At 44.8% G+C, this 27,941-nt stretch overlaps 1 protein-coding gene across 6 annotated transcripts; it reads right to left on the bottom strand.

Annotated features, from left to right (window-relative positions):
- Positions 1-104: 104 nt before the first annotated feature.
- On the bottom strand, positions 105-27,941 carry HDAC1 (histone deacetylase 1). Of its 6 annotated transcripts, none has more exons than XM_036350093.1 (15): positions 27,700-27,935; positions 21,528-21,580; positions 20,605-20,717; positions 11,805-11,922; positions 7,959-8,033; positions 5,951-6,089; positions 5,350-5,491; positions 4,221-4,313; positions 3,088-3,196; positions 2,866-3,006; positions 2,228-2,336; positions 2,003-2,133; positions 1,601-1,753; positions 1,019-1,067; positions 105-750 (listed from the first exon to the last, which is right to left on the bottom strand). In XM_036350093.1, the coding sequence occupies exons 3-15, from the start codon at positions 20,677-20,679 to the stop codon at positions 723-725; spliced, it is 1,362 nt and encodes a 453-aa protein (XP_036205986.1). In that variant the 5' UTR covers positions 20,680-20,717; positions 21,528-21,580; positions 27,700-27,935; the 3' UTR covers positions 105-722. The 6 variants fall into 6 exon arrangements, with proteins under 6 accessions (XP_036205986.1, XP_036205987.1, XP_036205985.1 ...); XM_036350094.1 differs by lacking the exon at positions 27,700-27,935 and adding an exon at positions 26,950-26,966; XM_036350092.1 differs by lacking the exon at positions 21,528-21,580 and having other exon boundaries at positions 27,700-27,748.

Below are 27,941 nucleotides of genomic sequence, written 5' to 3'. Positions count from 1 at the left end.
AGGTAAGTTTGTGGAGTTCTTTTTTTGTTGGGGCGTTGCCCAGATCTTCATGGACCCCAGAAAGGCAGGGAAGTGGAATAAAAATTAACCCAGGGATACTGCTAGATGAGCTCAGGAGGGTATAGAAATGTACCATTTTATTACAAAGATTCTCACACACACATACACACACACAAAGTCCCCAAAAATAGCATCTCAAAAAGGAAACTACCAATTCCCACCTGCAAAATGGAGGAGAGGGGTCAGAGGTCAGATAGTGTGAGTTTCTTAACTCACTTGGGGCCAGTGGGAAGGTATAACAGAACCAATCTAAATGTAGCTGATGTTACCTTAAGGCGCCTGTAAAGAACAGGGGGTTCCTGAAGACCCAGCCATTCCTAGAATGCTCAATATGGGCATCTTTCCAAAGCCACTAAGCAGGAATTTGGCATTTTGGAATTATGTTCTATGGATGTTTAAGAGAACAGAATCCCTTTCACCCAGAACTGGCACCCTTTATGGTTCAAAACTAAGAATTGGGGAAGGATGGCTGGGCAGCTATTATAAGAGCGTGCCCAGCACGTGTGCCCTGGGCTCATGGCCCTGGTTCCTGTCTAGTCCCTGGGAATATTTATATTTAATATATTTTTATATAAATACACAGAAATAGAAAATATAAAATCTGAGGGGTTACAGGAGAAAGGTGGGGCACTTTGCAAGAAGCCAGAACTGGAGAGGACTGCTCAGGCCAACTTGACCTCCTCTTTAACCCTGTGGAGAGAACAGAGACTGGTATGAGATAACCCACCCCAGAGGCCTTGAAGTGTGGGTACAATGATTGACTTTCACAGGACCCGCTGCCCAGGTGACTGCTGAGGGCTGGGGCTTCCTAGCTCTGCCTAGAACTGCAGACAGACTGGTCCCTGAAAGAGGCCTTTGTGAGCTGGCCCAGCTGTCCCTGTGCCTTCCCTCTCAGTGTCGTGGGACAAAGGGGCTGGTGCACCAATGCCAGGGAGATGGCTGACGGCTCCTTCCTCACCCTTTGGCTTCTTGCTTGTCCTCCTTGGTTTTCTCCTCTTCTGTGACTTCTGAAACATAAAAGTGCAGGGATGGCCAAGGACAGACCCTCTGGAAAGACCCATGGGATCTTCCCTTACCAAAAAACCCCTTCCCCACACTACAGCTCACTGGACATAAAAAAAAGCCCATCCCAGGTCTACCCAGTGAGCCCTGTTGAGAACAAACAGGTCTGACCGGTTTCCCAACCTGCTAGAGCCTGAACCTGGTGGGAGGAGGCAGCCCCCTGGGAAACTGGGGTGAAATGCCAGGAAAAGGGCTTGGGTGGTATGTGAGGGCCACACTCCTGACCACAGGGAGCCCAGGCATGTCCCTGGCTTTGGAGCCTGGCAGGGCTCGATAATCTGGTGGAGATGATGAATTGAGTTTCATTCCTTTGGAAGCCTTGCCACTTCTGGGAGCCACTGAAAGGCCAAGGAGCTGAGGAAGATCCCCACAGGAGCTGGCAGGCCCAAGTCAGCTCCCTCCTCCCAGTGCCCTACATAGATTCATCTTTCTCCAGTACTGGGGCTCAAGACCCAAATCTTTGCCTAACCATACCCACCTTTCTTCTCTTCTGGGTCTTTCTCTTTTTCATCCTCCGTTTTAACTCTCTTGGCTTTTTTGAAGTTGGAAGAGTTCTTGCGACCACCTTCTCCCTCCTCATCAGAGTCGGAGAACTCTTCCTCACAGGCAATTCGTTTGTCAGAGGAACAGACTGGGAAGCAATGGAAAACACAGAGAGCAGGAGTGCCCAATGTTTCCCTATGAGTGTCCTCTGAGAGACACTAAGGGTAGAGGACAAAGAAGGGCAGAGGGAACTCAGGTTCCCTGCTTGCTCCTACAGGCACTGAACTTGGGTTTCCTAACAGATGGGTAACTTGGGGGGAAATGGAAACCAAGAACAGTGGAGGGAAGTCAGAGTTGCCTACTCAGGGAAGTACAGGACCCTGGGTCGGGGTCTTACTCGAAATGCGCTTGTCAGGGTCTTCCTCATCCTCATCACCACTCTCCTCTGGAATGGCGTCCTCAGGAATCGCCTGCATTTGGACCCCAGGTGCATGGGGCAGCATTCTCAGGTTCTCAAACAGTCGCTGTCTATGGCCAATGGTATAGAGGGTGGCTGGGTTCTAGTTAGGGACAAACCACAGCCTGGAATGTTCAATCAAGAGGTGTCTGGGGATATACTCACTTGATCTTCTCCAGGTACTCATTTGTGTTCTGGTTAGTCATATTGGAAGGACTGATGTGAAGTTTGAAATCTGGCCCAAAGTATTCAAAGTAGTCGTTGTATGGAAGCTCTAATTGGGGTAGCAGAGAGAGTCATGAGACCTGGCCAAACCATGGGACCCCGAGAAAAGCATTTACAGGTTTATCTGGACCTATAAGCCCAACTATCAAAGAGAAGAATGCCTCCAAAATAGGGTGAGAATCATGTCTATAGTACTTCAATCTCTTCAATGGCATTCTGCAATGTCCATACCAGTGGTGTGTCTATCTCATGAGTAGGCCCAAGCCCTTGGTTTAGAAAGATTTAGGCAATATTAATTGGGAGCACTCCCTTACTACCCCAGTTACCATATAGAGAAATTCCAGAGCTATAAATAACCAGTGGTAATTTTGTTCAGACCAAAAAAGGGAGAGGGAACAGGGGGGTCAAAAAGGACTCAAGAAAAATTAATGACTATGGTCTGACAAACACAAGAGAATAAACAGGAGAATCAATAACTAGTATTGGAAGAGGAGAGGTCATTTAGCCAAAGGGAGTTGTGAACTTGAGGACATGTGAGCTCCAGCTCTATCCAGCCAACCTGGCCTTGGCGCTATTACCATTAGGAATCTCTGTGTCCAGGGCGACAGCTGTTTCGTATGTCCAGCATCGGGCAACATTACGAATGGTATAGCCACCTCCTCCCAGCATCAGCATAGGCAGGTTAAAGCTCTTCACAAACTCCACACACTTGGCGTGCCCTTTGGTGGAAGAAGGAGGTGCTGGGTTACGGAAGCACCAGCAGGACCCTGCCCACCCAGGCCTATGCCACCTGGCCTCACCTTTGATGGTCAGATTGAAGCAACCTAACCGATCCCCAGACAGGGAGTCAGAGCCACACTGTAAGACGACTGCACTGGGTTGAAACATCTCCATCACTTTGGATATGACCTAAAGGATAACATCCTGGTCACCACCAGCCTCAAGAAAAGCTATGTGTTGTTTTAGGCTAAAAAGAGTGGGTGCAGCACTTTCTTCTGTACCTTTCCACTCTCCCATATGCTGGGTGGCTTCAGGTTTTCCCACTTTGAATTTCAGTTTTCTGATCTGACAGGATCTCTTAGTTCTACCAACACTGAACTTAGAATGGCATCTGTATCAACCCCCAGTCCCTTCTTTCACTACCCTTAGGTGCGTCTGCTCTACTCACCTGGTCCTATAGACTTTGAGCCTGATATTGTGAGGAACCATTACTGAGGACAGAGACCATAACTCAGGCTTCTGTTGCTGCCTGCACTTACTACAAGCACAAATTAGGCATTTGGTGTTTGCTGACTTTATTAGGTTACTCTATTAATGGTTCCCTGCTGCTGACAAGTGAAGATTTAATTTGTCAGCAGGACATTCAAGGCTCCCTCTGAAATACTGACCCCAACATACATTTTCTACATCCTTAGATACTCCTCCCACGTATCACAGTGGCCTACAGACAGCTACATATTGGCACCACTGTTCCCTCAGTTGAATGCCACCCCTCCCATCAGCCCCCACGTCCTTCTTTACATGGGTAACTCATTTTTCAAAGTCTAGCTCAAATGTCACCACCTCTGTGCAACCATCAGACTACCCTTTCCCCAGCCCAGGCAGCAGACTGCCTCTCACTCCTCTGGTTCATCCCTCAAAAACAGTACTGACTACACCGTTAGGTATATGCCTGCCTCCCACACTGAGGTCTTCAAGGCCATAGATCATGACTTAGGTGTTCTTGTATCCAACAGAGGGCCTGAATCACAGAAGGCATCAACAACTATTTGGATGAATTGTTTCCGGAACTGAGCACACAGCATGCAATCCAGGGTTGAAGCACATCTCCCGACCAGCCTCTCAGGGGAAAGACCCTGAAATGGTGGGGTGCTTTGCTACCCCCCCTTAGGCCAATCCCATTTGTAACCCAGGTGGTGGATAAACCACTTACCGGCTTGAAAATGGCCTCATAGGACTCGTCATCAATCCCATCTCGAAGCGGGTAGTTAACAGCATAATACTTGCCTTTGCCAGCCCCAATATCCTAATCAAGGGGACATTAAAATAAAACTGAAAAATGAAGCTAGAAGTTCAAGGATGGGGGCTGGTTCTAAGAGGCAAGCGGGGCCCATGAGGGTCCAGAGACACTGTGGTTAGTACCCTTCCCCTCAGTGGCAAGTCTAGCTCACAGCTCATGACACACCACTGAGTACTGTACCCAAACTGGGAATTGTTTATGGGTCCAGCGATTAAATATCCTATCCCACAGCACAAAGACCTCTACCTTTGGGTTGGGTTAGAGCTGGCTGGTGACTGGGACACAGAATACCTACATGCAACAACCCTTTCCTCTCCAGAGAGCTTTACTGCTCACTCTACCCACCCACCCTCTCTCTCTAGGGATATATGGTGGGGATGCAAAGAAGGAAAAAAAAAGTTCTCAAAATAGTAAATACTCAGTTACTCTAATGCGCATCATACCAAACAATTGAATCAGTGCCACTTTTTTCACCTAAGGGTTACTGGCATGACAAAATGGCTGATTTCACAGTATTCATGCTAATAACAGAACAGTTCAATGAATTAGCTTCCAAGGATTCTTAGAGGTCCATGGATGGACTTCATTTAGGTGGAGGTGTCTTAACTATTCGATATCCGATGCAAAATTTCATGTACTTTTCTGGGGCTAGAGTCCATAACTTTCAGTCAGATGATCAAAAGGGAAGTGACCTAAAATATTTTTCCCCTGAGATGGTTCATAAGGGTCCCAAATCCTAGCCCATGGGAGAGAACCTGACATTTCTAGCCTAAAATTCAAGCCATATGGGGAAAATGTAATGTGATTTAGCTGTGGCCTGGAGGAAAGTGCATGAGTCAGGCAACCCCTTTCCCTCCCAAATCCTTTATGTTCCAACACTCCCTTCCTCCAGAATAAGGGAGGAAAGGAGACTATGGGCAGGTGTCTTGGGCTGGAGAATGGTGTTCTAAAAGGCAGAAGAGGCAGGAAGTGGTTTTTGGTGAATGAGAGTTAGAACTGGCAGCTGAGGGTGAGCTGATTGGCCCCTGAAAGGAGTTCTCACCCGTAGATCCCCAGTTCCTGGGAAGTACTCTCCATATTTATGAAAGGACACAGTCATGACCCGGTCTGTGGTATAGAAGGCCTCTTCCACGCCATCGCCATGGTGAATATCAATATCAATATACAGCACCCTCTGGTGATACCTAGGATCAAAAAAGGGTCAGGGATCTGGGGGCTCTTTCTGAGTGGGACGCGCCAAGGGCGCCAGGTCCCAGCTTACCGAGCTGGCTGCCTCCCTCAGGTATCTCTAAGCACCAGAGACGTGGAAACTGGCTGAAGGAAGGTGGAAGTGCGGCAGGGTGTCTCCAGAGGCCTGACCAAGCCGACCAAGTCCGATCTTCCTACTCTATAGCCAGGGTCAACTCCAGCCACACAGGGACACTCTGGAGGCAGCATCTGAGCAGCGCCTGCCCCTGATCTTGCCGTGGGCTCAGATCAAATCAAGACCCCGTCAAGGAGAGAATGGCCAGAGACACTCACTGAACATATCCTAGCCAACACACTGCTAAGAAAAGCAAACTGGGGAGGCAAGCCCAGGGGGAAAGGTAAGTGGGAACCTGGCCTAAGGTGCTTCTCCGAAAGAAAAGGCCAGGCAGGCATACTTTAGCAGTTCCAGGATGGCCAAGACGATATCGTTGACGTAACAGAAGCCAGATGCCTCAGACTTCTTTGCATGGTGCAGGCCCCCAGCCCAATTCACAGCGATGTCCGTCTGCTGCTTATTAAGTTTCACAGCACTTGCTGGGCGTGGGAAGAAAGAACATAAGCCTATTACCAAGCCACTCTCCCCCTCCCCGCAAGAAGCCCAGGGAACCAGTGAGAGGTAGGACCTGCCTATTCAACAGCTGTATCATACAATTCACAAGCCAGTCTTCTCCCTCCCATCCCATCCCATCCCAACTGTCAGTAAATGTATTACTCTAAAAAAACTGTTTTCTAAATGAAAGGTGGTAAACCCTTTAGTATGCCTTAAACTTGGTTTAGTGGGTCATGACCAATATATATATATACCCAAATAAAATAGAGTAGAATAAAAATATCAGAATAACAGTAAAGGTAACTGCTCTTCTGTAAAACTGGCTTCAGGGTGAGAAAGAGTTTTGAGTTGAGTATGTGTGTGTGTGTGTGTGTATGTACACAAGTTGGATTGCAAATATAAATGTTATTTCTTACCATGGTTCACAGTGAAGATGCCAAAGGTAACAGAGACTCAAAATACAAATAGGTCCAAGAAGTGAGAGAGAAATATACACTCAAGTGTTCTAGTACATTTGTGCATTTCTTAAAGTGTAATTTTAATAGAAGTAACATGAAACAATCCAAATGATCCAACAAGAGGCAACCAATTGAATCAACTGAAGTAGGTCCAAAACATGGAATAATCATGTAGCCACTAAAAAACATGCTGTATCTACTACAGATAGAGAAACTTTAAAGATTTATTAAAATGAAAAATGGAGATTAATGCAAGGTATTTTTTGCATTATATAGATGTATATATGTTATGTCCAGATATATACACACAGAAAAAAGAATGAATGTACAAACTCTAAAATGGTAACAATGGTTATTCATTGACAGTGTGATTGTGGGCAATTTTTTCCCCCCTGTGCAATTCTTTTTGTTTCCTGAGATTACACTGGGTAGTGGAAGGGAGAGGGGAGGAGAGAAAACAACAGGCATAAGAAAATTAATACCTGTTAAGAAAAAGGGTTAGAATAATTCTAGAAGTAATCTAAAAGTTACTAATGAAAGTGGGAAATATTTAGAGCATATCTCTGACCTCAAAGATAATTACCATGTTCTTTTGTACAACACAAATGATGACACTTCCCATTTTTATAGCACTATGCTGTTCACAAATTGCTTTTATGGATAGCATCTCAACAATCCCATAAAGTCAGCAGGGAATTCCTGTATTTAAGATCTCTTGGTAGGAGAGATCAGTCAAGGACACCTGTCAGTACCACATCAAGAGACTGAGCCTGGGCTGGGACTGAACCAGGACAGCTGAAAGACCAAAGGTTGCCCTAACCAGTTTGGCTGAGTGGATAGAGCGTCGGCCTGCGGACTGAAGGGTCCCAGGTTCGATTCTGGTCAAGGGCATGTACCCAGTAGGGAGGGTGCAGAAGGCAGCTGATCGATGTTTCTCTCTCATTGATGCTTCTAACTTTCTATCCCTCTCCCTTCCTCTCTGTAAAAAATCAATAAAATATATTTTTTAAAAAAGACCTAAGGTAAAAATCCACAGGACCACCCTGGCTGGTATGCCTCAGTGGTTGGAGTGTTGGGCCACAGACCGAAGGGTCTCAGGTTTGATTCCCGGTTAAGGGCATATATCTGGATTGCAGGTTCAATCCATGTCCCCAGTAGGGGCGCATGTAGGAGGGGACTAATCAATATGCTTTTCTCCTCCCCTCTCTTTCTCCCCCTTCTACTCTCTCTAGAAGATCAATGCAAAAGGTACCCTTCGGTGAAGATTAACAAACAAACAAACCCACAGTACCATTTCATATGGTCACAGATCAGCCTACTGGGACAGTGACCTAAAAGACAGACCTCACTACTACAACCCAGCACAGCCCTCAAGGAGGGAGGTATGTTCCTTACCAACAGAGCCACCAGTAGATAACTGACAGAACTCAAACAGGCCATCAAATACAGGACAGTCTTCACCAACGTTGACTTGAAAGACATAAGTGAAAGGTTAGTTTCCATAATTTCCTTTAGTTTTTGTTTATATATTTATGAGCTGATAGAAAAACAGAATTTGAATTCAGAAGGCTTGGACTCTAGTCCAGGCTACTAGACTGGCTGTGTAGTGGGTCACATCATTTAATTTCTCTGAGCTTTGGCTCTTTATCTATAACAAGTCATAATGACATCCCACCTTACTCCATTGTTGAGAAGATGAACAGAAATCTTAGATGAGGAAACATTTAGCAAATAAGTGCTTGGGAAATGTTGATTCATTACATGAGGGAGAAAAATGTAGCCTCTTCTTCCAGCCTGGGTTTGTTACTGTACCTCACTCAGGCTGACCAATAAGGAATTCACCAAATATTTAGCAACATGCCAGACACTATGCTAAATGCTTTCAATACCTGATATAATCTATCCTCACACAACCATATGAGGTAAAATTTGGCCCCATTTTATGAATGGGGAAACAGGCTCAGAGAGATGAACTGCTAGTAAATGGCAGAGGCAGTATTCAAGTATTGGCCTGCCTGTCCTAAAAGCCTATGAAAACATACTCTGGCTTTCCCCCAGTAATTTCACATACACAATCTCATCTGATCCTCATAACAATCCCATGAGCTAGACAAGACAGATATCAACCCCACACAAAGAGATATGGAGAAGTGGCTTGCCCAAGGTTATACAACCAGGCAATGGCAAGAACCAGAATCAGAGTCCAGGTGTCTTGAATCCCAAAGGGGTAAAAGTACAAACTAAAACACAATGATAAACACATGCAAACCAGAATGCAAATGAAATGAAAAGGACAGGAAAGGAAGCACCCCTGAAGGTTGTAGACTCACAGAGCAAGAGAGGAACCTTATGGCTCCAAGTATCTTTTCACAGAAAAGGAAACTGCTGAGACATCAATGATACATAAGAATTTAGAGGCAGGGGTAGGACTACAGCCTATTCTCTTGCCCTAGTCTTCCCATTACCCATCCACTATTACCAATAATAGTTCCCAAATTAGACTAAGGAGGAGGACCCCCCTAGGATGAGGAGGGCAGGAGAACCCAGCTTGAGACAGCTAAAGCTCAAGGTTTACAATAACCGTAAGAGTTAACATCAAGGTTTGCAATAACCATAGAGTTATCAACTCTGGCACTGCCCTAAATGTGAAGGGTGCTCTGATCTGATGCCCTGCCAAGACAAGTGCTTGGGAAAGCATGGCCTGCGTAAGGGGATGTGCAGTGGGTGGCTCTCTCCCCAGCTTCCCGGGTAAACATTGGGAGGTTGTGTCAATAAGAACTTTGGCCCCTGGGCAGGCTATTTATCCATGGCAACCAATTTCTTCCTCTGGCTGCTTCCTCCTGCAGTGGGTTTGGCTTGCTTGGGTTTCCAACATTTTGCTTGCATTCCCATTTGGGATGTGGAGCATCCATGGAGGAAATGGGTGTTTTAGACATAAGAAAACAGTATTTCATTTCAGGTATAATTTCCTAGGTTAAGTGTTGGTAAATATTTTAAAGAGAGCTCAGTTCTTACATCCCTGATATCTCTGTAGATACCCCTGGTTATAAAGCACTGTACTAAATGATATCTCTCTATAATCCTATGAATCAAGTCAATAAGGTTCTCTGAAATCCTTAGAGAGCCTTACCCTTTCTACTTCTCATCTTCACTGAGAAAAAATCCTAGACTTACTTTTTAAATGCACAAATTTAGAGTGCTGGTTTCAGGAAAATTAGAAAAAACTGTGAGCCAGAGCCAAACCTGTGTACTCTGGAGGGCCTAATATTTTGTCTGCCTTGACAGATTTTAAATATATTTATTGATTTCAGAGAGGAAGGGAGAGGGAGTGAGAGATAGAAACATCAATGATGAAAGAGAATCATTGATCAGCTGCTTCTTGCACACTCAACACTGGGGATCAAGCCTGCAACTTGGGCATGTGCCCTAACCAGGAATGGAACCGTGACCTCCTGGTTCATAGGTCAACACTCCACCACTGAGCCGCTGGCCAGGCCGCCTTGACAGATTTGAAAATAACAAAAGTTGTAAGTCATACTAGTTGGTGCTTTGAATACATTATCTAATTTAGCCACCCCCAATCTCCACTATAAGATAGACACTACTGTCTTCTTTTTAAAGAAGGACAAAAAGACTCAGAACAAAAACAAAAACAGTCTCAGAGAGGCTAGGAGACTTACTCAAGAACACATATTTAAGTGGCAGAGCTAAGGGATTCAAACCAAGACATCAAAGCTAATTTTCTTGCCCTAGACAGTTTGGCTCAGTGGATAGTCAGCTTGCAGACTAAAGAGTCCTAGGTTCAATTCTGGTCAAGGGCACATACCCAGGTTGGGGGTTCAAACCCCAGTAGAGTGTGCAGGAGGCAGCCAATCAATGATTCTCTCTCATTGATGTTTCTATTTCTCTCTCCCTCTCCTTTTCTCTCTGAAATCAATAAAAAATATATGTATTTTTTAAAAAGCTCAATTTCTTGCTTCAACAGCTACTCTCTCAGAGAAGCCCTCTCTACTAACAGTGGAGCCTCACTGCTAGTCTAAATAGGTAATGGAAACCCCTAAAGCCAAAGGAATGAATTTGTCTCACGTTGAAAGGAAACAAGACCCTGCTAATTCAGAGCAAACACTTCACTTAGAGGACAGCAGCTCCTGGAGCTGTGAAACTCAATGCTTCAAAGAAGGCCCCTGTGGTTCTGTAATCACTACCTGCACAATTATTACAACAAATAAATAACTTTCTGCCTTGGGACTCAGACTACCTGGGCCAGTAGCAACAAACAAGTGCCACAGATTTCCTGATATTTGAAAATAAGCTGTCATAAACTATGAAAACCTCTCTGAACAATGCTGTTACATTGTTTTACTGAGATCTTAGGTGCTCAGAGAGAATTTCTAAAATTACAAGAGCAAAGTCATATATGATAGTTCCTCCCAAATTTGAAGATATTTTTCCCCCACAGCTAAAACAATCCCCATCATTCCTATAAATTGGGTGTTGCTTCTGAGATGGAACCTGTTCTGACTTTCAAGTCCCAAGAGACAGGGGGAGAATCACCTCAACTCAAAGATTACATCATCCAGAGTCTGTCCTCAGTTGCTGCTAAATTCTCAGTTCACATAGTGGGAGCAGTTAGTTGTATGACATCCAATCCATTTTACTAAAGAAAAATCTGAGATGAGGGGAAGTGACTTGTCAAGCCAGTTAAGAGTCAGAGCTGGGCGGGCTGCAGTGCTTCAGTGGTTGAACGTTGATCTATGAACCAGGAGGTCACGGTTCAATTCCCAGACAGGGCACATGCCCTGTGTTGCCGGCTCAATCCCCAGTGGGGGACGTGCAGGAAGCAGCCAAACGATTCTCTCTCATCACTGATGTTTCTGAATTTCTCTCCCTCTCCCTTCTTCTCTGAAATCAATAAAAATATACTTTTAAAACAAAGAGTCAAAGCTGGGACCTATATCTTTTATCCCCACTCCCAGGTCAGTGCTTTTTCCATTAAAACTACTACAGTTTTCTTGGCAAAATGTTGTGAATCTAACTGGACGAGGTTAAATCTCTATTCCTTACAATCAGAAACAAGGAAAACCAGAAGAGAAAAAAGAAGCACTTTAGCACCCTTGGGAGGGAAGGGAAATCAGGTGTCAGCTGAATGGGACGAACAAAGGAAAACAGGGTGGCCCCCTCCAACTGAAAGGGAGATCCAACTGGGGGCTTTAACATAGGGAACAAACAGAAGGGACTTACATCTCTGCATCTGCTTGCTGTATTCAGACATGTTATCTGGGCGGATGGAGCGCAAGAATTTTATGTAATCATCGCTGTGATACTTGGTCATCTCTTCAGCATTGGCTTTGTGAGGACGCTAGAGGGCAGAGAGGAGAAAGGGCATGTTATTCTTAACTACATGCCAGTCTTCACTCAGTCTAGTTTGAACACTTATATCTACCCAGCACTGGGCTAGATCAGTGATGGCGAACCTATGACACGCGTGTCAGAGGTGACAAGCGAACTCATTTTTTTGGTTGATTTTTCTGTTAAATGGCATTTAAATATATAAAATAAATATCAAAAATATAAATCTTTGTTTTACTATGGTTGCAAATATTAAAAAATTTCTATATTTGACACAGCACCAGAATTAAGTTAGGGTTTTTCAAAATGCTGACATGCCGAGCTCAAAAGGTTCAGCATCACTGGGCTAGATGCTATAAAGGATAAAAAGAAATTACTGATTATATTTAGGCCTCAAGAAACTTGAAATCTAATTAAGCAAATAAGATTATCAAAGGAGACTCGGTATCAGAAGACCCAGATGCAACTCAACTTCTGTTGCTTTGGTAAGTCTACCTCTTGAGCTTCAACTCCCTCATTTACTATTTAGGAATAACAATATCTACCTTACACAGAAGTTGTAAGAATTGAATGAGATTGTCAAATCTCTTTATAAATTATAAAGCACTTAAATTATTATTTTTTAATATTAAATATAACAATTTATAATTATGGGCCAAGTGGCTCTAAAAGTTCAATAAGAAGGGGTGACTAGCCCTAGTTGGTTTTCTCAGTGGATAGAGCACTGGCCTGCAGACGGAAGGGTCCCAGGTTCAATTCCAGTCAAGGACATATGCACCTCAATCCCCAGTAAGGGGTGTGCAAGAGGCAGCCAATCATTGATTCTTTCTCATCACTGATGTTTCTCTCTCCTTCTTCCTTGCTCTCTGAAATCATAAAAATATATTTAAAAAAGAAAAAGAAAAGAAGGGGTGACTAATAATTTGAAATAGATGGGACATCATTCTGATTCTTCCTCCCCTCTTTTTAAAAATTCTCTTATCTTTTCTTCTCTTCCCCTCATCCCTTCAAGGCAGGTCTTCAAAGATGACCCTCTTCTTTTCTAATTACCAATACTTTTATCAGAGACACTTTATATGCTATCTCATATGATCCTTACAACCACCTTTTATTTTATTTATTTTTTAATTGATTAGAAACATCCTGAACGCCCCCTACTGGCGATTGAGCTCGCAACCCAGGCATGTGCCCCAACTGGGAATAGAACTATGACCTCCTAGTTCTTGGGTCGATGCTTAACCACTGAAACACACCAATTGGGCCTTACAACCATCTTTTAACCAGTTAACTGCCAAGATATTTTGAATTTTAAAAAGGTCTGCCGGTTGCGTCTATAGGTGCTTATGATGTACAAATGGTAAAAGTTTATACTATTATCATCCTCACTTGCAGTAAGGAAACTAAAGCAGAGAGGTTAAGTAATTTGCCCAAGGTTACACACTAGGAAGCTGGATTAGGAAACCCAGAGGTCTGGCTTATTTAATTCTCTGAGTCTCATTTAATTCTTACTAAATATAATGAGAAATATAAGACTCAAAGACGGATACAGTTTTATTAAAAAACACCCACAGTGAAAGAAGCAAGGCTTGGCTCCAAATACTTAGGTGTTTTGTGTTTGTTTGTTTTTAAGTATATATATATATATATATATAATTTTTTTTATTGATTTCAGAGAAGAAGAGAGAGGGAGAGAGAGAGAGAAACATCAATGAATTAATGTTGAGAGGATCATTGATCGGCTGCCTCCTGCACACCCCCTACTGGGGATCAAGCCCGAAATCTGGGCATGTGCCCCGACCTGGAGTCAACCGTGACCTTCATAGGTTGATGCTCAACCACTGAGCCACACTGGCTGGGTCCTTTTCTTAAAGTAGGTAGTATTAATTACAATGTGATTTTTTTATACCTTATATGTATTTTTTAAAAAATTATTTCATATCTACAATATTATATAAAAACATTTTTTAAAAACAGAACAAAAGAACAGAAGGCAATGAATAAGAAGCCTAGGAATATATAAAATTAGCATCCGAGGCAAGGAAGAGAACAGGACTTTTGATTATGTAAATAGGAAGGTTCCTGGATAAAAGTGGGGATATAGATTCTGGGAGAGATGAATTGAGGAAGGAGCCCAAAAGGGTGAAATTGTGTGAAAAATACCTCAACATGTCTCCTTCAGGTGTAGACACAGAAGTACAGAAGTAATACAACTACTATGAGAATTCTAAGGAGCATCTTTCAGGACTGACTCTCAAAAGCCATCCATCTCAGGAAAGATACTAAAATGACTATCTATGCTTTGAGAAAGGAATGCTAGGATCACAGCCCAGAGAAAGGAGAGGACAGAAGGGATGAATGCAGAGAAACTATGTTGGAATAGGGCCAAAGATGCACTCTCAATGAAAAGGTAGGGCTAGAGAAAGAAAAAGATCACATTAAAGAGAATAAGGTTTAGCCCTAACAGGTTGCTCAGTGGTTAGAGTGTCAGCCCACAGGCTGAAGGGTCAGGGGTTTGATTCCGGTCAAGGGCACGTACCTCAGTGGCAAGCTCAATCCCCAGCCCAGGTCAAGGTACATGCAGAAGGCAACCAATCGATGTATCTCTCTCACATCAATGTTTCTCTCTCTCTGTCTCTCTCCATCCCTTCCACTCTATCTAAAAATCAATGGAAAAAATATTCTCGGATGAGGATTAACGAAAAACACACACAAGGTATAGATTTCGGAAGAAGAGATAACACTGAGGTTTTGCTTTAGAAGTTTAGAGTAAGAATACCACACATCTATATATATAAAACCCTAATATTCAAATAGACCAAACAGTGGAACAACCAAATAACCAGTTGCTATGACATGCACTGACCACCAGGGGGCACATGCTGAACATGGTGGGCAATGGCCACCGTGGGATGGTGGAGCAGATGAGTGGGGGCGCCAGACCAAGTCAGGGCACCAGTTGCTGTCATTGGGAAGAGCCTCTGGTGGTTACTGAAAATTCTTTGCTCCTGTGTGCTGTGGTCCCGCCCGGTGCTTGCACCTGCTGCCAGCGCGGCCCTGATCGCCCCGAGGGGCTTCCCCACCTCCCCCTGCTCTTGAAGAGCGGGCCAGCAGCTGCTTCTTGCACCCACTGCCAGCGCCAGCCCTGCTCACACCCACTGCCAGCAATGGCCCCACTTGTATCCACTGCTGGCACCGAAGCCGCTATTTGCACCTACTGCCAGTACCAGCCTCACTTGCACTCGCTGCCGATGCCCCCAATCACTTGGTGCCATCAGCGCAGGGGAGCTGCGGTGGCTGCCAGCAGACAAGGGGCCAGGGGCTGCTGCGGGAGGGCCGAGGCCCGCCTGTGCTCACTGCAGCCTCGCGGCCCACAGTTTCTTTCAAGGTGCACCAATTTGTGCACTGGGCCCCTGGTATTACATAATTTCCAATAACGTATTATTTTCTATGACAGCCACAGTTGGTTGCTTTCCAACGAGCTATTCTTGGTAACATATTTCAATTTGGTTAGGTGTTAATGTACACAGCCACAGGTATCAAATGTGATTAGTCTAAGCCAATTGCTGGTAAATGGCCTAAGGATAGCAAATGACCCAATGAGATATAAGGGGAAATCTCTGGAGAGGGTTTTCCTCTTTAATAAAAAGAACAGCCCTAACCAGTTTGGCTCAGTGAATAGAGCGTCAGCCTGCGGACTCAAGGGTCCCAGGTTCGATTCCGGTCAAGGGCATGTACCTGGGTTGCGGGCATATCCCCGGTAGGAGATGTGCAGGAGGCGGCTAATCGATGTTTCTCTCTCATCGATGTTTCTAACTATCTCTCTCCCTTCCTCTCTGTAAAAAATCAATAAAATATATTTAAAAAAAAAAAAAAAAAGAACAGAGTGGGGTGAGGACAGTGATCCATTTATCCTGTTCCCTTCCTTTTTGGATTCTGTTACATGAAGACATAATACTTGGAGATAGCCATCACGTGACTTCAAGGCAAAAAAACATGATGAAATCACATAAGCTAAGGATGGCTGAGCAGAAGGATAAAATAAGCCTGAGTCCCTGATGACATAGCCAAATGGTCTAGAGACCATTTACTTCTAGACTTCTGGTTAAAAGGTTGTTTAGGAAGCAAAAAAGGACAAATGGACAGATACAGACACTGGAATTAGAGAAATATGGGTTGGAGTCTAAACTCATTTATTAATAGCTATGTGACTTTGGACATGTTCATTAATTATCTTCTTTGAGCTTGTTTTCTGATCTATAAGTTAGGGTTGTTATAATTAATACACTAAATAACAGGTACCATAGCCGGGCACCAGCAATCATCAATAAATATTAGTTTATTTTTCTTCTCACTTGAAGATAGAATTCATTTTTTTATTTCTCAAATCTCTCATGGAGGTCGATATAGTCACTGGGGTATGACAGTACTCAACAAAAATATGTTGGAAGAGGACTTGGGGTGACTCTTGAAGATAAGTAAGATATGAGGGGGCACAGTAAATAATCCTCCCAGTCAGGATGGTGTGGAAAGATGCAGAATCTGATCTGGCTGATTTGGAGGGCTAAGGGGGGAAAGGAAATAAAGAAGGCAAGCTGGGGCCAGATTAACATGGTGTAGATGTGCAATAGGCAGCTCTGGAGACTCCTGGTGCTTACTAATCCACATTCAGGTATCCTCTTTATTTATATCCTATCTAATAAAAGAGAAACATGGTAATGGGCGTACGACCGCTACCCTTCCCATTGGCTAATCAGGGCAATATGCAAATTAACTGCCAGCCAAGATGGCAGCCGGCAGCCAGGCAGCTTGAAACTAACATGAGGCTTGCTTGCTTCAGTGACGGAGGACTCCAACGTTCCCCGCCTGCCGCTGCCAGCCTCTGAGCTGCAACTCTAAGCAACTATGTAACAAATATAGAAGCTAAACAAAACCCCAGAAACCTGCTTTAGTCTGCCAGGCTTCAGCCAGCAGGATCGCAACATTGTAAGCAAAGGCCAGAAACCTACTTTCAGCAGCGGAGGCCTAAGAGCTGGAGCCAAGCCTCAAAGCTAAAGCTGGCCCAGAATAAAAAAAAAAGAAAAGAAAAAAAGGAGCAGTTGGGAGCTTCAGTCACCCCGAGCCTGAAAACAGCCCTCAGCCGCTCACCCAGACTGGCCAGGCACCCCAGTGGGGACCCCCACCCTGAAGGGTGTGTGACCAGCTGCAAACAGCCATCATCCCCTCACCCAGGCTGGCCAGGCACCCCAGTGGGGACCCCCACCCTGATCCAGGACACCCTTCAGGGCAAACCAGCCGGCACCCACCCGTGCACCAGGCCTCTACCCTATATAGTAAAAGGGTAATATGCCTCCCAGCACCGGGATCAGTGGAGCCGCGAGGCCTCCTGGCACCGGGATCAGCGTGACAGGGGGCAGCGCCCAAACCCCCTAATCGCCCTGCAGCTCTGTGTGTGACAGGGGGCGGGGCCACAACCTCCCTATCCACCCTGCTCTGTTCGTGACAGGGGAAGGCGCCCCAACCCCCTGATCAGCCCTGCTCTGTGCCTGATAGGAGGGAGCTCCCCAACCCCCTGATTGCCCTGCTCTGTGTGTGACAGGGTGCGGCGCCCCAACCCCCCCCCCCCACGGGCCCTGCTCTGTGTGTGACGGGGTAGAGCCATAACCTCCCCATCGGCCCTGCCCTGAGTGTGAGAGTGGCGGCGCCCCAACCCCCTGATGGGCCCTGCTCTGTGCGTGACAGGGGGTGGCACCGCAACCTCCCCATCGACCCTGCCTTGAGTGTGACAGGGGACGGTGCCCCAACCCCCCAATCGGCCCTACCCTGAGCGTGACTGAGGGTGGCATCACAACCTCCCGATTGCCCTGCTCTTTGCATGACAAGGGGCGGCGTCCCAACTCCCCAATCGGCCCTGCTCTGAGCCCAACCAGGGGCTGCACCTAGGGATTGGGCCTGCCCTCTGCCACCCAGGAGCAGGCCTAAGCCAGCAGGTCGTTATCTCCCGAGGGGTCCCAGACTGTAAGAGGGCACAGGCTGGGCTGAGGGACCCCCCTCCCCCCTGAGTGCACAAATTTTTGTGCACCGGGCCTCTAGTATATATATATATATATATATATATATATATATATATATATATATATATATATATATATATATATATACTTTTTTATTGATTTCAGAGAGGGAGAGGGAGAGAGATAGAAACATCAATGATGAGAGAGAATCATTGATTCGCTGTCTCCTGCAGGTCCCCCACTGGGGATCGAGCCGGGAACCCCGGGCATGTGCCCTTGACCAGAATTGAACCTGGTACCCTTTGGTCCGCAGGTCAATACTTTATCCACTGAGCCAAACCAGCTAGAGCTCAGGTATCCTCTTTATCTAAACGCTAGTCTGCTCTCCAGAGTGCCTAAAAACCTTGCTACCTTTTATGTTTTCCATTCCCATCTGCCTTTCACACCTGAAAAATCTCTCCGGTCTCAAGATCTGACCTACTCCTATCTACCTTCCCTCTGGCTTCCCCAGCTATCTCTACAGGATCTTAGAGACATAACAGGACCATCTGGGAAGGAAAACTCATCCCTTTCATTCTCTGGAATGGTGAGGAAGGATACTGCTGTTGCTAGGTTACTTAAGCTGCCCATACACTTTAACAGACTCTTATGCTCTAACCATAAGGCAACATGGGCCCCCAGATCCTCTTGATTTTCTCACTTGGACCTTTACAACAGCTCCTAAATGGCCCCCGTGCTACTAAAATGCGTGCCTATTCCTATCTCTTTCATGTAAAATCGTTCACTTTTTCTTCACTACCTCCAGATAAGGTTCAAACTGGGAACCTTTGAATCAAATTTGGTCCACAGATGTACTGATGTGTTTCTGCTTAAGTTTTAAAAACTGGAAGATGGAGCAGAGATCAGCAGGAGTGGAGTCAAGAGGTTAGACAGTCTATAGCAGGGGTGGGCAAACTTTTTGACTCAAGGGCCACAATGGGTTCATTATTTATTTATTTATTTATTATTAAATATATTTTTATTGATTTTTTACAGAGAGGAAGGGAGAGAGATAGAGGGCTAGAAACATCGATGAGAGAGAAACATCGATCAGCTGCCTCCTGCACATCTCCTACTGGGGATGTGCCCGCAACCCAGGTACATGCCCTTGACCGGAATCGAACCTGGGACCCTTCAGTCCGCAGGCCGACGCTCTATCCACTGAGCCAAACCAGTTTCGGCACACAATGGGTTCTTTTTTTTTTTTTTTTTAAATATATTTCTTTATTGATTTCAGAGAGGAAGGGAGAAAGAGAGATAGAAACATCAATGATGATAGGGGATCATTGATTGGCTGCCTCCCGCACACCCCCTATTAGGGATGGAGCCTGCAACCCAGGCATGTGCCCTTGGCCGGAATCGAACCCGGGACCCCCCAGTCCGCAGGCCAATGCTCTATCCACTGAGCCAAGCCGGTTAGGGCCACAATGGGTCCAGTTTAGGGCCACAATGGGTTCTTAAACTGGACCGGAGGGCCGAACAAAAGCATGGATGGAGTGTTTGTGTGAACTAATATAAATTCAAAGTAAACATCATTACATAAAAGGGTACGGTCTTTTTTTTTTTTTTTTTAGTTTTATTCATTTCAAACGGGCTGGATCCGGCCCGCGGGCCGTAGTTTGCCCACGGCTGGTCTATACTCTTTAGTAACTAGAGACTTGGTGCTAGTTCAAAAATCCTAATAACCATTTTAGGCATTGGATTTTTTTACTCTAACCCGTCAGAGCTGCTTAGTACAGCACATCCAATTCTTGCTGACCTCTTCAGCTCTAGCTCCCCTCACACCTGTGAACTTTACCACAATACCTGAACACTGAACTACTTATATTTTCCCCAAACTCACTATATTGTTCTTACTTCTCTGCCTTTTTGCGTATGTTCTTCCCTTGGCCTAGAATGCCAGTCCCATTCCAAATTCCAGGCTAGATTCTACTTAATCTTTAAACTCTGCTCAGATATCACCTCTAGGAAATATCCCAAGGTTCCCTTATTCCTTCACTGCTCCTTATCTCTACATCTTGTTTTTTCTTTAATAGTTTATATATTTTTTAGAGAGATGAAGGGGAAAGAGAGAAATATCGACATGAAAGCATAACACATTGATTGACTACCTCCTGCACACTTCCTACTGGGGATTGAGCCCACAATTCCGGCATGAGCCCTGACTGGGAATGGAACCAGCAACCTCTCAGTGCACAGGATGACGCCCAACCAACTGAGCCACACTAGTCAGGGTGCATCTTGTACTTTGTTGTTGTTAATCCTTACCCGAGAATATTTTTCCATTGACTTTTAGATATAGTAGAAGGGAGGGGGAGAGACACAGAGAGAGAATCATCGATGTGAGAGAGACACATTGACTGGCTGCCTTCTGAATAAACCCCGACAGGGCCAGGGCTTGAACCTGAAACCCAGGTATGTGCCCTTGACTGGGAATCAAACCTGAGACTCTTTGGTGCACAGGCTGGTGCTCTAACCACTGAGAACACTGGCCAAAAAGTATGCATTTTTAAATTGTTGCAGGTACACACTGTAGTACAACACATCTGATGAATGGGCATTCAAGAAAATAAGATAATGAATGACATATGGGGAATCAGAGCTGATGAGATTAGGGAGGGGCAGAGCTCCCAGTAACTCACATAGATTTCCATTTTTCGGTAGAGACCATAGTTAAGTAGCAAATTGTGAGTCATGCGGATTCGGTGAGGTTTCATTGGGTGGCCTTGTCCATAATAGTAATTTCCAACATCCCCTGAAGAAGAAAGAGTGACAGTTTCAGTGACACAGACACACATTCCCAGAAGAACCCAGGAATCTTTCCAATAAACTTTCTTTCTGGTTCATTCTAGTCTTTAAGATTCTTACCCACCTTGAGAAGGGATAACTCCAAATGGGGAAAAAAAAAAAAAGGCAGGGAACCCTGGAGAAGTCAACACTTACAAATGTCAGTCCAGCCCAGTTTCTTCCCCCATGATCCATAGGCACTAACTTGAGAGTGTGAGGGGTTCATTCTAAAGCTACTTGGAAATGACACTATATCTCCAAGAAATCCACTCCCAAAACAGAAAAATAACCATCAGCCCAGCCAGTGTGGCTCAAGTGGTTGCATACCATCCCATGAACCAGGAGGTTATGGTTTGATTCCCAGTCAGGATACTTGCCCAGATTTCATGTTAAATTCCCAGTAGGGGGAGTGCAGGAGGCAGCAGATCCATGTTTTTCTCTCATCATCAATGTTTCTCTCCCTCTCCCTTCCTCTCTCTGAAATCAATTAAAACCATATTTTTTTTTTTTTTATATATTTTATTGATTTTTTACAGAGAGGAAGGGAGAGATAGAGAGTTAGAAACATCGATGAGAGAGAAACATCGATCAGCCACTTCCTGCACATCTCCTACTGGGGTGTGCCCGCAACCCAAGTACATGCCCTTGACCGGAATCGAACCTGGGACCTTTCAGTCCGCAGGCTGACGCTCTATCCACTGAGCCAAACCGGTAAAACCATATTTTAAAAAAAGAAAATAACCATCAATACTCAGAATTATTATAAGCCATAGTTCACCTCTTGCACATGACACTTCACATTCATTTTCTTACTGGATTCTCACAATAACCCTGTAAAGTAGACAGGGAGTTTTATTGCCATTTTATAGAATAGAAAACTAAACTCTTGCTTCATCTACAGCAATGGTCCCTCTGCCTTCAATTCAAATTATTGGCCACACTGTCACCAGTTATTCCCCTAATACATGCTTTGATAACATCACTCCCCTGCTCAAAAATCCTTAATGGCCCCCCATCCCCTACAGGATGAAAAATAAAGAACAACTTCAGTAACCTGGCATTCAAGGACTTTCTTAATATACTTTTCCAGCTTCAGCTCTTGTTACCTATCACCACCACTCTCCTCCACAAGTCTCTCCTTCTCTCTTTCTCCCTCTCCACTAGCTGGGAGCAGACAAACTACTACAGCCCTTGGGCCAAATATAACTGGCTGCCTGTTTAATGCAAATAATATTTTATTGGCACACAGCCATGACCATGAGTTTATATATTGCCTACAGCTGCTTTCACATTATAATAGCAGAGTTCAGTAGTTAAATAATTGCTATAGAAACCCATCCATATGGCATGAAAAGTCTAAAATATTTACTATCTGGTCTTTTACAGAAAGTTTGCCACTATCTGCTCTAAACACACTAGATTATTGTCAGCATCCTGAACATGACATTCACCTTCATCAAATATCCTTAGTTCATACTGTTCCTTTGACCTGGAATGTCCTTCCTTCTCTGATGATCCTCATACTACAAAGCCCAGCTCAAGCTCCAAACATATTCCTAATTAGAATAATGGTCTTTTCCTCTGTGTGCAATTTATTTAGCACTTAATTCATTTTGCTTTGTATCTGAATTATTGACATACCTATTTATATCTCCATTAAGACTAGGTGCTCCTTCAAGGCAAGGACAAATATGCCCTGTATATCACAGAGGCTCAATAAAGATTCAAAGAGTTGAACTGAGACTCAGAAAAGTTAAGTGCCTGCACAAGATCACACAATCAATGAGTGATTTGGGAGTCAGCTCTTCTGACTCTAAATCTAGTATGCCAGGTACCTACTTCAGTTTGCACTTAAACTACAGGGCTCTGTGAGTCTACATAGTAGACAGTTTCTGTAATAATATTCCAAAATCTAGTGAACTGCACACCCAAAGATTCTTCCTAAGGCGTCCATCAGGATGAGGGAGATCTTTCAGCACCAGTGAAAAAAAGGTTCCAACCTCTTATCCATTGTGGGTTGGTGGTACCAGAAACAGGTTTCATTCCAGAGAGCAATGCACTGTGGGGAATGCCATCAACGGCATCCAAGCCACACTCCAAGTCTCTTTGTCATAGACAAGGTCTGGGATAATGGGAAACAGCCAGAGTACAGCCTGTAGTGGCATTCAATAGGGATCCGTGTTGCACATAGACACAGATTTTGAGATGCAGTAGCAAGAAAGGAAAGCAGAAAGTTGTTCCCAGGGTCCCTTATCAGCCATGGGGATGGATAGAATAGATTCTTAAGGCAGTGGCTGATGCAGATACAATTTGTTGGGCAGTCAGTAGATACATGGCTATAATCATGATATATAATTGAATTCCTGCTTACCCAAGTCTGGCATGGGCCTTGACCCCTAGCAACTCCCTTGCCTATCAAGCTTGGATCCAGCCAAGACTTAGACTTGAGGAACTAAGATACCTTATCTAGAAGGTTAAGGGAGTACCTGAGGGTGGGGCCCAGAGACACCATCCTCTTAACAGTTTTTATTTAGGTTACTGAGAGACTTTAAAAGAAATAACTGGTATTTAGGTACTACTTTTAAACTTTAAAAGAGCTTTTCCCACTGTTCTCATAGTTTTTTTTTTTTTTTTTAATTTTATGGAAGTGACCTGAGGCTAGAAAGGTAAAGTGACTTACCCAATACTGCAAAGCTTCTAAGCAGCAGAGCCAAATTTGAGTTCCAAGCTAGTGACCTCACTGAAAAACTCACACTGTCTTAAAAAGATGTTTCTCTTCTCTAAAAGTTGGTTCTATACCCTTTTTCTCTTTTTAAACTACGACTGTGGCAATCACAAAACTGCAAACTAACATGGCTACGAAGTCATAAGATCCAGCCTCAAATGCGCCCTCACCACTGCCCAGCAATCTTTCCAAATTTATTTTTCGACCTCCCTCTTTCACAGCAGCTATTTAACAGTTATCTCTCTTCAAGATTCCTACACTACCAACTGACCTCCCCCACTCTCAGGAAAAAAAAATATTCTCCTACTTTATCTTGAAAACTCCCTCAAACTTAACTACATTTGAACTTTTTCTTACCTACTTATCAAGAAGGAACTTCCTCTTGAAGGCTAGTGTCCCCACATGTGCTCTGGTGTCCATCCCACCTGGTCTCCTCAGGAAACTCCACCATTACTAGCCCCTCTAATATCTTCAACCTCTCCTTCTCCCTGGCTATTTCCCCTAAGAATTTGAATATGCTCAACTCGCAAGCATTCTATCTCCCCTTTATCAACAACTCTCTCTCTGCCCAGGACAAGCTTTATTAAAAAGTTGGGCCAAATATAACTGGCTGCCTGATGTCTCCTCTTCACTCACTTCTTCAATTCCAAACCCTGCACAGAAAACAGTACTTGCCCACACCTGGCCACTCCCTCCCTCTTTTGGCTACTGTAACCCAACACTTTCTGGTTCACTTACATCTTGGACCATTCCCTCTGTATCTTTACTGACAGCCTACTAGGAGCTAGCACTGTTTTGAGGGTTGAGCATTCAGAGGTAGATAAGACATGTTCCCTTTCCCTTAGGCATTTACTATCTGTAAAAGGTATGAACAAGTAAATGGGCAATTCCAACACAAGTGACAAATGCTGACAGGGGAGTACAGAGCATGACGGACACTAGTCTTTTCCTCAGTACACTTCCTTAGAATTCCACCCTGGACCCTCTTCTCTTTTCACCCTACACAACTTCTTGGGGTGACTGATTGCATATAATAAAATTCTTCTATAATAAAATTCCCATCGGTATGCTGATGATTACCAAAAATCTCTCTATCTTTTCATTTCTGTCTTCTAAACTACAGACCAGTATGGTCAATTGCCTACTGGACACCTCTGCTTGGATATCCCCCAAACATATCAACAAGAAAACAAACAAACAAATAAGCAAAAAGCCTACCAAAAAACGCCCCAAAGTTATCAACTGACATGATCTCCAAACACTCAGCATCAAACTGCCCAAACCAGAAACTTGGGCTCCTTGTCTTCTTCCTTACCCCAACATTCATGAATCTAATTTCTGTCCCAGAGTGCTAGCTCTACGCATAAATCTGATGTCATCACTAACCTGCATAAAACTTCAATGACTCACAAGTGCCCTTAGAATAAAGTACAACTTCCTTAGGATAGTATGCCCAGCCCTTCATGCTCAGATCCCCATTTATTTCTCTGGCCTCATCACTTGCAACCTTTCCCTTACCCCTGCTCTCTGCTCCCTACCTTCTCCACTCTGCCCTCAAATCTATGTTTCAGGCATACTGTACAAGGTATACTGGTTAATACTGCGGATTTTTTCAATAGCTGGAGTTACACATATGTTGATATATATGCGATTTAACATGTATGCTATTTGTTGTATTGACAAGCTTCAAAACTTTATATGTCAAATTTTCTGAAGGTGTTAACATCATAGATATTTTTATGCTTAAAAATATCGAATTTTATGCCAAAAAAGAGCATTTGCAGGAAGTTTTAATTCATTACTTTTGAAGAAAAGTGCTGCTGAAAGTTATTGTATACTTCGGGAAGCTTATGGTGAACATACTCCATCTCAAGATACTTGTGAACGCTGGTTTAAATGCTTTAAAAGTGATTTCGATGTGAAAGACAAAGAACGTCCAGGTCAACCAAAAATGTTTGAAGACCAACAATTACAAGCATTACTGGATGAAGATGCGTGTCAAACTCAAAAACAACTTGCAGAAAGAGTCAACATTGCTCAGCAAACAATTTCTGATCATTTATACAAGCAATGGGAAAGACTTTAAAGGAAGGAAAATGGCTGCCACATCAACTGAACGAAAGACAAATGGAAAACCGAAAAGTCATCAGTAAAATGTTGCTTCAACAACAACAACAAAAAATGTTGCTTCAACAGCACGAAAGAAAGTCTTTTTGGCATCGAATTGTGACTGGCGATGAAAAGTGGACTTATTTTGAGAATCCCAAACACACAAAATCATGGGTTGATCCAGATCAACCATCAACACTGACTGCAAGGCCAAATTGCTTTGGAAGGAAGACAATGCTCTGTGTTTGGTGGGATCAGGAAGGTGTGTATTATGAGCTTCTAAAACCAGGTGAAATACTGATCGCTACCAACAACAAATAATCAATTTGAACTTCGCTTTGATCGTGAAACGACCAGAATATGCCAGAAGACATGGCAAAGTAATTTTGCTTCATGATGACGCACCATCACACACTTCAAAACAAGTTAACGACACGTTAAAACAGTGGTTCTCAACCTTCCTAATGCCGCAACCCTTTAATACAGTTCCTCGTGTTGTGGTGACCCCCAACCATAAAATTATTGTCGTTGCTACTTCATAACTGTAATTTTGCTACTGTTATGAATCGTAATGTAAATATCTGATATGCAGGATGTATTCTCATTGTTACAAATTGAACATAATTAAAGCATAGTGATTAATCACAGAAACAATATGTAATTATATATGTGTTTTCCAATGGTCTTAGGCGACCCCTGTGAAAGGGTCGTTCGACCCCCAAAGGAGTCGCGACTCACAGGTTGAGAACCGCTTCGTTAAAAGATCTGGCCTGGGAGGTATTAACCCACCCGCCATATCCACCAGACCTTGCTCCTTCAGATTACTTGTTCCGATCGGTGGCACACGCACTTTCTGAGCAGCACTTCAAAACATAAGAAGTGGAAAATTGGGTCTCTGAATGCTTTGCCTCAAAACAAGAAAAGTTCTATTGGGACAGTATCCACAAATTACCTGAAAGATGGGGGAAATGTGTAGCTAGCAATGGGCATTACTTTGAATAAAGCACTTTTGATGTTTCTCTTGAAATTATCGTGTTTCCTTTGATTACAAAATCCGCATTACTAACCGGTACACCTAGTATAGAAACATGCTGGTTTTCAAATGTGCTGTCCTCTCTTTCATCTCTAACCTTGCTGTTACCTTTGCCAGGCTAATAACTCCTGTTCTTCAGGTCCTAGCTGAGATGGCACCGCTCTCCCTGACTCCTGGGTCTGGGCTGGGTGCCCCTACAACACCCTGAGAGTTCCTTTATCCCAGCAAGACACTGGGGAGCAGCTCTCTGTCACTATCTCCGCTCCAAACTGAGCTGGAGAAGTGACTTGATCAACCCCCCTCCCCGGCTCCAGCACCGACATGCTACCTAACTCAGAGTAAGCTGCTGGGTAGACTTTTGGTACGTGAATAAGTAGCGTCCTTCTCCTTCCAACCCCAGGGGCTCCATTTCCCAGTAGCAGCTGCAGGCCCTGCTCAGAGACCGTGAGAGGGACAGTGGTCACCACCAGTTGGTGATTCCTGAAGGACTCTTCTCAAGGAGGAGCAGGGACAGGGGCAGTAAAAGACCTGGGTAGTCTCAGGAGAAAATATAAACCCTTGCAATCTTCCCCATCATATTCTGTCTCCCCCCTCAGCCTCAGCCTCCCCTCTAGGAGTCCCACTCCAACTCTCCCATCAGACTTCACAATTCCCCACCGAGAGTACCTCAGACGTCCCGGAGCGACCCCTCGCCTCACGCTCTTCCCTCAGTTTCCACCCCCTTTGCATCCCTCTGAGCCTCCGATCTCAGGCCCGACCTCCTCTCAGCCTCCTCCCTCAGCCTCGGTCTCTTTTCCTCGCGCCTCTTCCCTCAGTCTCGCCCTCCTTGCCCAGCCCGACCTCATTCCTCTCAGCCTCCTCCCTCAGCCCAGACTTCCATCCTCTCAGCTCCTCCTCCCTCAGTCTCGACCTCCTTTCCTCTCAGCCTCCACCCGCAGCCCCGACCTCCGTTCCCCCTCAGCCTCCCCTCAGCCTTTCCCCAACGCCTCGCCTCTCCCAGCCTCCCCTCTCAGGTCTCCTCAGCCTCCCGCTCCCGGATTCCGCCCGGCCAGGCCCCGCCCCCGCCGCGAGGACCGCGCTCACCGTCGTAGTAGTAACAGACTTTCCGCCGGGTGCCCTGAGTCTGCGCCATCTTGCTCGCCTGCTGTCGCTCCGGCCCGTCCGTCGGTCCGTCAGGCCTCCCGCCCGCGGCTCCGCTCCGTGTCCGACCCAGGGGGGGAGGGGGCGGGCCTCCAGCCCGCTCCGCCCGCCCCTCCCAGGCTCACCTATAGCCGCGCAGCCCGGGCACGGCTCCAGCCAATCAGCTTGCGCAGGGACGGCCCGGA

Source organism: Myotis myotis, unplaced genomic scaffold, assembly GCF_014108235.1.
Source record: "Myotis myotis isolate mMyoMyo1 unplaced genomic scaffold, mMyoMyo1.p scaffold_m19_p_2, whole genome shotgun sequence".
Taxonomy (NCBI): Eukaryota; Metazoa; Chordata; class Mammalia; order Chiroptera; family Vespertilionidae; genus Myotis; species Myotis myotis.
This window is presented reverse-complemented; position numbering and strand designations above follow the sequence as displayed.

Coding starts and splice junctions, on each gene's coding strand:
- HDAC1 (XM_036350092.1), bottom strand. CDS start 27,748: ATGGCGCAGACTCAGGGCACCCGGCGGAAAGTCTGTTACTACTACGAC. Junction 11,923..20,604: donor ACCGAAAAATGGAAATCTAT/GTGAGTTACTGG, acceptor TCTGCCCTCTAG/CGTCCTCACAAAGCCAATGC. Junction 6,090..7,958: donor ATCTACTGGTGGCTCTGTTG/GTAAGGAACATA, acceptor TCCCACGCCCAG/CAAGTGCTGTGAAACTTAAT.